The 12,379-nt window shown below is 40.4% G+C and overlaps 1 protein-coding gene across 4 annotated transcripts in view; it reads left to right on the top strand.

Moving 5' to 3' along the window:
* The window catches only part of LOC149314394 (oxysterol-binding protein-related protein 5-like), a 642,611-nt gene extending 632,024 nt beyond the window's left edge, over positions 1-10,587 (top strand). For all 4 annotated transcript variants that reach the window (XM_089521022.1, XM_089521020.1, XM_089521021.1 and 1 more), the window contains exons 19-22: positions 4,242-4,377; positions 5,705-5,822; positions 7,716-7,818; positions 8,912-10,587. In XM_089521022.1, coding sequence (XP_089377148.1) covers positions 4,242-4,377; positions 5,705-5,822; positions 7,716-7,818; positions 8,912-9,047 — 493 coding nt within the window. In that variant the 3' untranslated portion in view covers positions 9,048-10,587. The remainder of the gene's footprint in view (positions 1-4,241; positions 4,378-5,704; positions 5,823-7,715; positions 7,819-8,911) is intronic.
* The last annotated feature ends 1,792 nt before the right edge of the window (positions 10,588-12,379 follow it).

Raw genomic sequence — 12,379 nt, 5'->3', positions numbered from 1 at the left:
AAAATCTTTACCATGAATATCGCTGGATAATACCTGTTTAAACCTCCAATTTTCCCCATGTGATAAAGTCCTAAGAGTCAAAGAAAAAAGAGGGGTGATTTCAGCTAAGATAGTGGTTCCTAACCATTGGTTAGGGGGCATGGGGGGGGGGCAGAGAAATTGATCAAAACTAATGACCTTCCCAGTTAACATAATAAAACAGACAAAATATTTTGTATACATTTTATTACAGTGGAAATTTATTCCATCCACATAGACTAGGTGCCTATCATCAGTAATGAACTGCATGAGGGTGAACAAACTGAAACATAATCCAGAAAAGATAGAAGTGCTCCTAGTTAGTCGAAAAGCAGAATAGGGATTCACTCTGGGTTGGATAGGTTGCACTCTGTCTGAAGACACAAATTCACAGCTTGAGTGTTTTGCAGGATTCAACCCTTAACCCTGCAAGATCAGGTTTTCATGGTGGCCAGGAGTGCATTTGCACAGTTAAGGAGTGTGCACCAGCTGTGCCCACTCCTTGAAACTTCAGATTTCACCACATGGTTACATTGTGTTTGGATTATTTTAATGTGTTATACATGAAGCTGCCTTTGAACACTGTCCAAAAATTGCTCCCGGTCCAAAGAGCTGCATCTAAATTGTTAATTGGGGTTGGTTACAGGAAGGACACAACTCCCTTGTGGTAACAGCTCTATTGGATGCCACTTCATTTCTTGGCACAATTCAAAATAGAACAAGGCCATATAGCCCGAAAAACCCACAAAAAACTATGGATGCCAACCATGAAAGACTTCGACTTCACATGTTGGTAATGACTTATAAAGCCCTATACGGATCAGGCCCTGGTTATTTGAAAGGCTGTATTATTCCATACAAACCTGCCCGTGTTTTAAAATCTTCCGGGGAATCCCTTCTCTCTCTCCACCTCTTTCACTGGTACCTCTGGTGGGAACATAGGAGAGTGCCTTCTCAGTGGCTGCCCCCAGTCTCAGGAACTCCCTATCCAGAGATGTAAGCCTGGCCCCCTCCTTGATATCTGTCTTCAGACAGGTAAAGACTTTTTTGTTTTGTTTCTATAGGCCTTGGAAGACTTCAGGCCTTCCAGACTGCAGCACGTACTGTGCTGGATTTTCGATTTGCTGTTTTGTTTTTAGTGGTTTATATTTTTATAGTTTGATAGTTAAATTACATTAACGTGTGTACTGTGGATTTTAGCTGTGTTTATTTTAGATCTTATAAGCCAATGTGGTTTGAGCGTTAGACTAGTACAGTGGAGACCAGGATTCAAATGCTGGGTCAAACTTGTAAGCCCATTGGGCAAGTCACTCTCTCTCAGCCACAGAAGACAGCAATAGCAACCCCCTTTGAAAAAACTTGCCAAGAAAACCCCATGACAGTTTCTCTTAGGGTCACCATAAGTTGGAAACAATTTGACAGCACACAACAACAACAACAACAACAACAACAACAACAACAACAACAACAAAGCTGCCTTTAGTCCCAAACTGGGGAAAAGGCAGGATCATTATTATCATCATCATGACAGGAAAAATCACTATGTATCTTACAAAGGAAAAAAGAAAATACCTTAAAATCACCAGGGCCAGGAAAAAAATGAATTAGCAGGAAAGAAATTGAAAGGGGAAAATAGTTTTTGCATCTAGTTCACAGACCTCTTAAAGCCGCACATTAAGTCCTAAAGGGTTCTGCGCCCCTCCATCACTGGCTACAACCCCACCCACAACTGGTGTATGGCCCACTCAAGAGAATAAAGCCCAAAGCAGGAAAAAGTGTGCCTTACTCATTGTGTATGTATAGATTGGGTATATCTATGCAGCAGTCTTAAACTTGCTTGTGAGTCATGCTGCAGCAAGAACTGGGAATTACATTCCATGAGGGGTGTTTATAAATCTTTAACAAAATTCCGGTTATTTTAAAATGTTTTTCAGTTTTATGTTGTATCTTGGTTCCAGATTCTGACTCTGATTACTAAATTCTAACATTGTATGGTTTTAAACTTCCATTTTGTTAACTGTCAGAGAGCTTTAAGTTATTGGATGGAACTGAAATATAATAAATAAAATACGTGTAGAGTTGATAAATGACCAAATGACAAAATGGCTTTACCCAGACTGCCTGATGCACTCAAAAGGAGATTGCCAAGAGAAAATTATAATGCAGGAAGGGAAAGATTAATCATCTGTATAATATACAGCACATACACAGATTACTTCAAATTTCACAGATAATTAGACACAGGAACTAGACACAAAGCAGTTCAAAACCTGTTCACAGCTGTTTGCAGCGTTAACAGTCTAATCCTCTGCATGCTTGTTCACATGAAAAGAGAGAAGAAAAAGTATTCAGTCCAAGTTTTGTTGAGAATGTCCAGATCCCACCTGCATTTTCTTCCTGTCCCTGTTTGTAGATTGGCAAACTTTGGTTTCTTCCTGAACTGACACATTTGTTTTTTAAAAAACATTTTCCCTAATTGATTTGTGTAATTACAAATTTTTTTACAACTTTCCCCCACTGACTGTAGAATCATAGAATTAGAAGAGACCACAAAAGCCATCCAGTCCAACCCCCTGCCATGCATGAAAACACAATCAAAACACCCCCGACAGATGGCCATCCAGCCTCTGTTTAAAAACCTCCACAGAAGAAGACTCCACCACACCCTGAGGGAGTGTGTTCAACTGCCAAACAGCTCTTACTGTCAGGAAATTCTTCCTCATATTGAGATGAAATCTCTTTTCCTGTAGTTTGAATCCATTGATCTGGATCCTGTTCTCAAGAGCTGCAGAAAACAAGACTATGTCTGCATAAAACAGACTATAGCTGTTACGGCGAACCTATGCCACGTGTGCCAGAGCTAGCATGTAATGCCTCTGGCACACGGCACAGACCACTTCCTCCTCCTTCCCAACCCTCCCCGGCCTGCAGATGCCTCTCCGGAGGCGGCTGAAGGTCGAGGATGGCACAGGGGGACCCTCCCAGGCCTCCAGATGCATCTTCGGAAGCAGCTGAAGGCCAGGATCGGTGCAGGGGGACCCTCGCCAACCTCCAGCTGCCTCCTCTTCCTCCCCCCTGGGCCTTCAGCTGTCTCTGACAGGAGGGTGTCCTGCCCCATGCCCCAGAACTCCTGTCCCCAGCACCGGGTAACACCCAGTGCCAGAAGACCTTTTAATTTGGGCAGTCGGCCCTTAAAAGATTCTCCATCACTGGACTGTAGTGTACCATTGGCCCTTTGTATCCACAGGGGATCCATTCTGGACCCCCCCCCCCAGTGGATTAGAAAAAACACATGATCTCAAGTCCTGTTGTCCTCAGTTGGTGGCTCGACATGTGTGCAGCTGCTAGTACAGCTATGTGCACGCACATCCATTGAAAACAACTTCGCTTGCCATCTGTGGATGCTCAGATCTGAGGATGGCAAGACCGAGGATGGCAAGACCCTGTTGTACTTCCATATAATTGGATCTGTGTGCAGTCCAGTGAATTTAGGAAACTTCACATCCAGTTCCACCTCAGTTAATATTCATATACTCTTGGAATGCTGTTTTGGAAAATTGCCTGGTACACATGAAAGAAGATTTTCCAAGCCACCCTTTCCAGAGCACCCAAGTTACAGTGGAGGATCCACCTAGAACCAACACTTTGGAGAAAAAGGCTGCTTGGAGCTGGCAGCTTTTCCCTCTAGATGATAACAATGACTTTGCCTTACTTCCTTCACTGCTACTGTACCCCATGGCTTTTTTCTTGCTGTGGGTTTCTGGCTGAAGTGTTTTTCACATTGGAAACAACAAGATGTGTACATATTTAGCAGTAAGAAAGAAGCCTGTTTGCATATTTTGGTACACTTTTTTTGCTGCATGGTACTTCTGCTATCAATTGAGGCATTTTGATAGCAAAAAATAAGAACAACGTCAGTGGGGTGTAATAGATTGAGCATAGGGCTAGGACTCTGGAGATCAGGTTTTGATTTCCTGCTGGGCCATGGAAACCCACTAGATGATCTTGGGTGACACTCTCTCAGCCCCAGAAAACCCTATGATAGATTTGCCTTAGAGTTGCCATATGTCAGAAATGAAGGCACACAACAAATAAATATACATTAATGTCTGGCACAAACACTGGTAAAAGTTACTTTGTAAGTTTGGTGTACATGGCTTTCTATAAACCTGGTGGCTATTTGTTAAAAAGATAGTTTCTTCATTTTTTTCTCCTCTTGAAAGTTTAAGGCCCTGGGACCCACTGAATGACATTGCCCAATATGAGAAGGATGGGATACTCCAAACCATGCAGAGGCACTTACCCAATCGAATGTCAGCTCACAAGAACATGCACATCAGCAACCAAGTCCGACACAAGGTAATTGCCAATCCTTGAAAAAGTCCACTATTGCTCCGGCACTTGATATTTTCCATGCTGTTTGGATAGCTGTCACATCTTTTTACAATCTACTTGGTGAATGGTGGTAAGCCAAATCACACCCTTTGATCCTATAACCAATTCTTATGAACACATTGTGATGAGCTAGGTTTGGAGAGATGGCACATCATTCATGGGTTACCAGATTGCAAATACAATGGAATTAATCTGATTTGCAAGGTTTTTATCTGCAAGCGTTTTATATTTCTTGTACTGGGGATTTTCCTTTATAATTGGTTACCATTTTCTGCTCAGATTCCAAGGCCAGATTTGCAGCTTCACCAGAATCATCTGAGAAGGAGTTAACCCAGATGACAGTGGTGACCTAATGGGGAGCTTGAGGGAGAGGGGGTCCATCCCAGGCACACAAAATAAGGGAGTGCAATGTTGGTTCCTCAGCCCCCACACACTTCACTGAGTGCCACAAGAGAGATTCTTTTGGTCAGGAGACCTTTACAATCTGCATCAAGGCAAGCCTGTCTCCTGCCTTGGAACTTCCTTGCTTGTATTTTAAACACATTAATACATTCCTTTTTTGCTTTTTTGAACTTTAAGATTTATTTTATTTATTATTTTGCTATTGACAAGATTATATATATGAAGTTCAACACAAGAGTATTTTCACTGTCTGCATTTATTTTCTGGCCATTATTATTTGTTTCATTTTAAGATTATTACTGAAAATAATATGAGGGGAGGGTGTTTAAAAAATGATCCACACCAGCTGTTAGGTACATTACTGCCAGATTATCATAGTAGATGGGTGTATCAAGTGGACCAGTGGACAGACTATTGGGACTTTGGAATACTGAGTCCAAATTCTTGATAAGACATAGCAAATTTGGCTAGTTTTGGTTGTAGTTCTTTGTCTGTGAAATGGGATAAGATGTGAGAATTGAAATAATAAGATATCTATAACTCGTTGGATGATTGTGATGATGAAAAAGACAGAAGAACAATTTGTTTCATAATCTCACTTGTAGAGCTATAATGCTAAACTCCAGATTTTAAATGCTTCCCTTAGAACATTGCGAAAGGAGAGAGGAATGGAGGCCTTGAACAGTTTCCACAGAAATCATTGGGATTGCTTATGGGTAAAAGTGTTGAGGATTTCAACCCAGCTTCATTTATCCTTGAGGTGATGAACCTCAACAGCTCCCACTGAAGTCCAGATATTTATTGATTCTGTTGATGATATCTTTTGACTCCAAAAACCTCTGGTAAATTAATTTATTGTCTGTATTTGTTTGCATTCTTTTCTATTCAGAGGTCTGCACATGATTGTCGATGTCGTAAAGCCAGTGATCAACCGTCCAACAACAGCCAGAACACTGAAAGTAGCTGTTCAACACCTGAGTCCATGCAGGAACTTTCAGATGATGATGGTAATGATGATGATGTGTTCTGATCCAGTGTGCTCACTCTCTCTATCTTCACCCACGTCTTTTGGAAACATACCACTGTCATCATTCCTAGCATCTTATGTCCTTCACATATGCTGGAGTATCATTTCCATCATCCTCTAGGTTGCCAGAGTTGTAGATTTGTGAAAGTCATTTTAATGTTTCATCATCCTCTGATAGCTACCTACCTAATATAATTTTTGTGGACTGAATCCTATTGGTAGTTCAACCAAAGCAGACCTGTTGAATCAAGGAAGGATCAACACTTACAAGTCCAATTGATTCAATAGGCTTTGTGTTGCTGGGACTACCCATAGGATTCACTTCTCTATATTTATGATCCATCACATTTCTAAATTCATGACTCTTCATTTTATGATTGCATGATGTAGTGGTTTGAGTGTTGGACTGTGGCTCTGGAGATCAGGGTTCAAATCCACTCTCAGCCATGGAAGCCCACTGGGTGAAATTGGGCAAGTTGCACATTCTCAGCCTCAGAAGAAAGCAAAGGTAAATCCCCTCTGAACAAATCATGCCAAGAAAACCCTGTGATAGGTTTGCCTTAGATCAGCATTAGTCAGAAACAACTTGAAAGGCACACAGCAACAACTAGCCATTGAGGCATCTTAGTTTATAGCTTCCCATTCTGCTCTCTCCATATCAACGGAGATTGCCAATTGTGATTGTTTCTTGGCTGCTTTGCCCAGATTCAGTTAAGTAAGACTCTTATTCTCTGTTTTAAAATTTCACTGAAAGGAATTGATTTTAATAATCAAATGAGTCTAATTTGATCCAAAACATTCTTGGAGATTGTCATTATTAGATTCTCTAGCTAGTTCAGCATGCCTAGAACCCATGCCACATAGGACCCTTAACTATAGTAGAGTTCAAAAACATAACCATATTAAGCTGGATCAGCATGCACAGAGATCTTGCAGTATAACTGAGAGAAATAAGTTTGTAGCACAAGCTTTTGTAGACTTGAGCTTACTTCTTCAGATGCATGGAATAAAATCTAAACTCCGTATATCTGAGGTAGTGGGTTTAAGTCTGCAAAAGCTTGTGCTGTCAACACCTTTCTCTCAGTTCATCTCAAAGGTGCTGCAGGGTCCCTTAGCATATTTGATTAGTGTATTAGCTTTTCAGAGCTGACTCAAAGCTTCCAGAGGATTTTGCAGGTATGGTGGTTACATACATGAAAAAATAGTAGCCATAATCTTACACCACACAGTTTGCCCCCCAATCACTGGGTTTCCAGGTGCACAAGGCTGCTTCAAATGGCAATCATGTGCTTCCTCATGCATTTAGTTCCCAGGGGGGAGTGCACAGGTACCTGGAAACTATCCCGCTGTCCCTCTGCAATTGTTAAAAAACATCAGTTGTCCCTGCTCCCAGATCACCTGTGAGTACAGAAGGAAGATAGCTGCTAATTTCTCTCAGTTGTAGTCTGGGTGGCCCTTATCCCAGTCCTGGCCACTAAATAGCCAGTGGAGTGCACAACTGGTTTTTGCAGCAGGCTTGCAGTTGGAGGAAGTATTGTACAAACAGGTGATGGATAACTCCTTGCACAACAAATCTGACAGCATTGCCAACAGAATTCTGCACTATGTGCAAGTCGACCTCTACCCTGAACGTATTTGTAAAGCCTGTCATATCAAAAAAATAAACAATTAAAAATCAGGATTTCATGAATTTTTAAGCAGATAGGTAACCCGTGTACCACTTCTTTACCTTGCATATATATTTGAGTGATTTCCTCTCTTATCTGGAGGCAAAGGGAAGAAAAACACTGCAAAGCATGTAAAATGCAAGAAACCTCCTATTTACAAAAACACATCTGTAATCCTGCTGTCATCTCACCATTTCTCACCCTAGGTTTTGAAAGTCCATGTACTCAGTGTGGGAAAGAATCTGACCATTTGAAGGAAATTCACACTGCTGTCTTATCCCTTCAGAGAGCTCAACAGGACATACACAGGTATGGTCTTTCTTTATTAATACAGTGATCTAAGCTTCAAATAAATATGCATAGATACAGCAATAGTATATGCTGCTCACAGGGAGTCTCTCTTCAAAGAGGGCAGGCAAAGGAGTTGATTGATATATAAATTTTACCAAGCATGAGCCAAAGTACAGTGATCATCATTAGCCCATCCAGGAAGTTAAGTCAATAAAATGAACAAGGGTTGCTTTCTTTCAGATACTTCTATGAATATGGAGCAAGCAAATGATGAAGACATTAGTTACTGCCATGTTTAAAAATAGATGTATTTATAATTTTTGTTGGTGGGGTAGAAAGTGATGGTTCATCTCAATCATTATTATTTTTATGGGGAAATTAAAATATTAAAAATTATTTTAAATATCCTGTGCTTTTAGAACAGAAAAATAACAGAATATCAGAATATTTCTGATATAAAAATATTAATAAGGACAGAGCCACTTGGCATTCCTATAAATGGACACAGCCAGTACCTTTATTAGGATCAATTGCAGTTATATAATAGTGTGTAAGGTTTGAGTTCTCCTGAATTCTCCATCAAGTTAAGTGGTTTTAGAAAATGGAAAGGGAGAAGTGTGGAAGTCCAGAAATTTGGCTTGGTATTTTTTATACAAATCCACAATTAAACTAAGTTGCAAGATGGGAGAACAAAAACTTGGTGTTTGTGCTGGTATGACTTCACACCTAGCAATAAGTACTGGGATAGAAACAAAATGGTGGGCCACTCAATAGCAATATATATATATATATATATATATATATATATTGAAACTTAGTTTATTTTGATCCACTTTGGGGGGGAAAAAGAGAGAGATGGAAATTTGAGAGGCCTGAAAAGTCACAATATCCCTGAAAGTTAATAAGCTAAGAGGAGGAAAGAGAGGTTATAAATCACTCTTTTTTATCATAAAAATTATTAGAAAAAATATATAAGTGGCCAGAATATTTTATTTCTCAAGTTTCTTTGGCTCAAATTCTGAATTGATTCTGAGTTTAATCTCTGTAGACTCTGTGTCTGTAAGTAGCAGTTTCCTTTTTGAATAACAGTTGTTTTAACTTGTTCTTGCAGAAACCTCACCGCTCTGAACAAAAAGTCTCTCTACAGGAGAGCCTCATCGCAAAACCTCTTCCTGGACTCTCGCTGTTGGTTCCTTCTGTGCATCTTTCTAACGTGTCAGCTCTTCATTAATTATGTCTTCAAATAAAAATCACAGTGGCATTTGGGCAGCAATAAAAGTGACCAGCTGCAGGAGTGGGGAGACTCAATGGCATGGAGCCCATTGAGGCACCAAGCACTTTAATACCGACACAGCAGCCAGGGGCAGAAAGAAGAGAGAACAAGGTGAACCAGGGAACCTGCAAAGTTTTGTTCTTCAAATTTAATGTCATTGCCTTTTTTACATGTACATCTACAAGGACCTCTTTACCTGTATGGGCCTTAATGCTAAAGCCAAATGTAGCTTTAAATGTGCAATTTTTGTTTTCTATGTCTGGTCATTTTCTGATGCAATTCAAAGTTACCAACAAGTATTTGTGCCCCCTTTAACAGTACCCACATCTACTTGGTTTTGTAAAATGGTTTCTAGTGGCTTGTTTTACAGCTCTTCTACAGAACAAGGGAATTTGGACATTGAACTAAATGCCTTCTAGAAGAGAACATCAGTCAGCCAGGAGGAAAATTAAGCCAACTGGGTATAGATAGCACAGCTTCTCCTTGGATTGTCTGATCAGTGCTCTCACACACCAGGTCCCCATGAACAGCACACCTCATTGCATTCCACCAAGATTGTAAATATGCATGATTTCTTAAAGCCAGGTCCTTTGAGGAAACATGAGGCCTCCCATTCACAGGTAACAATACCCTGCCAGAGGGTCAGACATGCCTGATTATGAATCAGTTTGGTGATATATATATCTATATAGAGATATATAGATATATGTATCAGTTTTTACATTGATTAAAACACACTCACACAAGCACTGTATAAAGGAATGCAAACAAGTATATAAAGGAATGCTTCTGAAATGTACCATTGTCCCCAGAACGGGGGGAAAGAGAATGACCATATGAGCACTTCTGTATATAGTTTATTTTATATGCCACAAAAATCACTACAGTACTGGGGCTCACTGGGCACATACTGTGGCATAGGAAGGTTTTATCCGCTGATACATATACAGGGCAGATATATGGGCAGGTGCAAGCAACTGCATCTATTTTTCTTTTGAGTGATCACTTGTAACTAGTAGGCTCAACTTCCCTGTGCTTTGTATCAAGGGACAACTGCTTTCTAGTGTCACAGAGTGCCCCCTGCCCCTCTATAGGGCTGATCCTGTGATTGTGTGAAGGCACCCTGTGTATGTTACTTGGTCATTGGTACATTTAAAGGTTAATGGTCAGGATTAGTAAGGGTTTGCCACTGCATCCTCTGAATCTGTTGATAGTCTTCCTATTTTTACACCATTTTTAAAAGATTTGCAATATTTTATGTAGACTCGCAGCCAGTACTAAGACTTTCTTTTCTGGCCTGAAGTAGTTCCAAGTGATAAGTACTGCTATATATATATAAAAGATATTATATTATATATATACAGCCTTAAAATATTTAGTGGTGGTGCCAGTCTGGGCTAACTTTCATTGTAAATGTTTCCAGATTTTTAACTACATTCCTTGTGATGTTCCCCCATTAGGGGAAAAATTGTTTGTGCTTGATATGTTGAAATAAATTACACAACTTTCACTTATACCCTGTTTGTGGCTTGATCATTATGGTAAACGGGATGTCTTTTCTACTGCTCACTTTCCTTGTGCATGAAGTCAGGCACTTGCAAAGCAAGTATTTATTAATGCATTTATTTACAGAATTTTACAGAATTTCTATCCTGCATCATATTATAACATCTCCAGATGGCTTACAATGAAATCACTTGAAACAATGTAAGTTAATAAACATTTTAAAATAATAAAAAATAAGGTAAACATTCTAAAAACATTAAATATTGTGTAATTTTAAAACAATACAAGAGCATGCATCTGTGTGCATTTAGTAGTCATTGGGCTCCAAAAGCCTTTATAAAAACCCAGGCCTTAACTTGTTGCTGACATAAGACCCATCTCTGCACCAATTCAGCCTCCAGGGGAAGGGCATTTCTCAACCAGAGTGCCATAAATGGGAAGACCCTCCCATATGCTTGATTTTAGAGGGGTGCCTCACTCTCCAAAAAAGATTTGGCAAGATACTGGAGGCCTGTAGGAGAGAGGGGTGTGATGAATTAGCATTAAGATGCTGACTCCTATGTTCGAGCAGGTCGAGGCCCAAGCATCACCTGACAGAGTAAGCTCCCATCACTAGCCCCAGCTTCTGCCAACCTAGCAGTTTGAAAGCATGTAAAAGTGCAAGTAGATAAATAGGTACCACTTTGATGCCTTTCTAGAACAGATGACTACACACTCAGAAAGGAGAGATGTAGAAGTGATGGGTAACTTCAACTATTCTGATATTTGCTGTAATTCAAACTCAGCCAAATCCTCAAGGTCTAGCAAATTCCTCACTTGCCTCGAAGACAATTTCATTGACCAAAAGATGGAAGAGGCAACAAGGAGGTCAGCTATTTTAGATCTGATTCTAACCAACAAGGATGACTTGGTTAATGGGGTGCAAGTGGTGGGATCATTAGGTAGAAGTGACCATACTTAGATGGTAGTGACCAAGGGTGCTCAGCAATGGCTCCTTTTCATCCTGGAGAGAAGTGACCAGTGGGGTCCCACAGTGTTATTCATCATCTTTATCAATTACTTGGATGACAGAATTGGGGGCATACTCATTAAATTTGCAGATGACAGCAAATTAGGAGGAATAGCTAATACCCCAGAGGACAGGATCAAAATTCAGAATGACCTGAATAGACTAGAAAGCTGGGCCAAAATTAACAAAATGAAATTCAACATGGAGCAATGTAAGGTACTGCACTTAGGGCAGAAAAATGAAATGCAGAGAAATAGGATGGGGGACACCTGGCTGAATGAAATTACATGTGAAAGGGATCTAGGAGTCCAAGCAGACCACAAACTGAACATGAGTAACTGTGATGTGGCAGCTAAAAAGGCCAATGCAATTTTAGGCTGCATCAATAAAAGTATAGTGTCTAGATCAAGAGAAGTAATAGTGCCACTATATTCTGCCTTGGTCAGGCCCCACCTGGAATATTGTGTCCAGTTCTGGGCACCACAATTCAAAAAGGACATTGAGAAACTGGAGCGTGTCCAAAGGAGGGCAACTAAAATGGTGAAGGGTCTGGAAACCATGTCCTATGAGGAACGTCTTAGGGATCTGGGGATGTTTAGCCTGGAGAAAAGAAGGCTAAGTGATGATATGATAGCCCTGTTTAAATATTTGAAGGGTTGTCATATTGAGGAGGGAACAAGCTTGTTTTCTGCTGCTCCATAGAACAGGACCCGGAGCAATGGATGCAAGCTACAGGAAAAGAGATTCCACCTCAACATTAGGAGGAACTTCCTGACAGTAAGGGCTGTTCG

Source organism: Sceloporus occidentalis, unplaced genomic scaffold (assembly GCF_023333645.1).
Source record: "Sceloporus occidentalis isolate IW3139 unplaced genomic scaffold, rSceOcc1.0.p SCAF_4, whole genome shotgun sequence".
Classification (NCBI taxonomy): Eukaryota; Metazoa; Chordata; class Lepidosauria; order Squamata; family Phrynosomatidae; genus Sceloporus; species Sceloporus occidentalis.
This window is presented reverse-complemented; position numbering and strand designations above follow the sequence as displayed.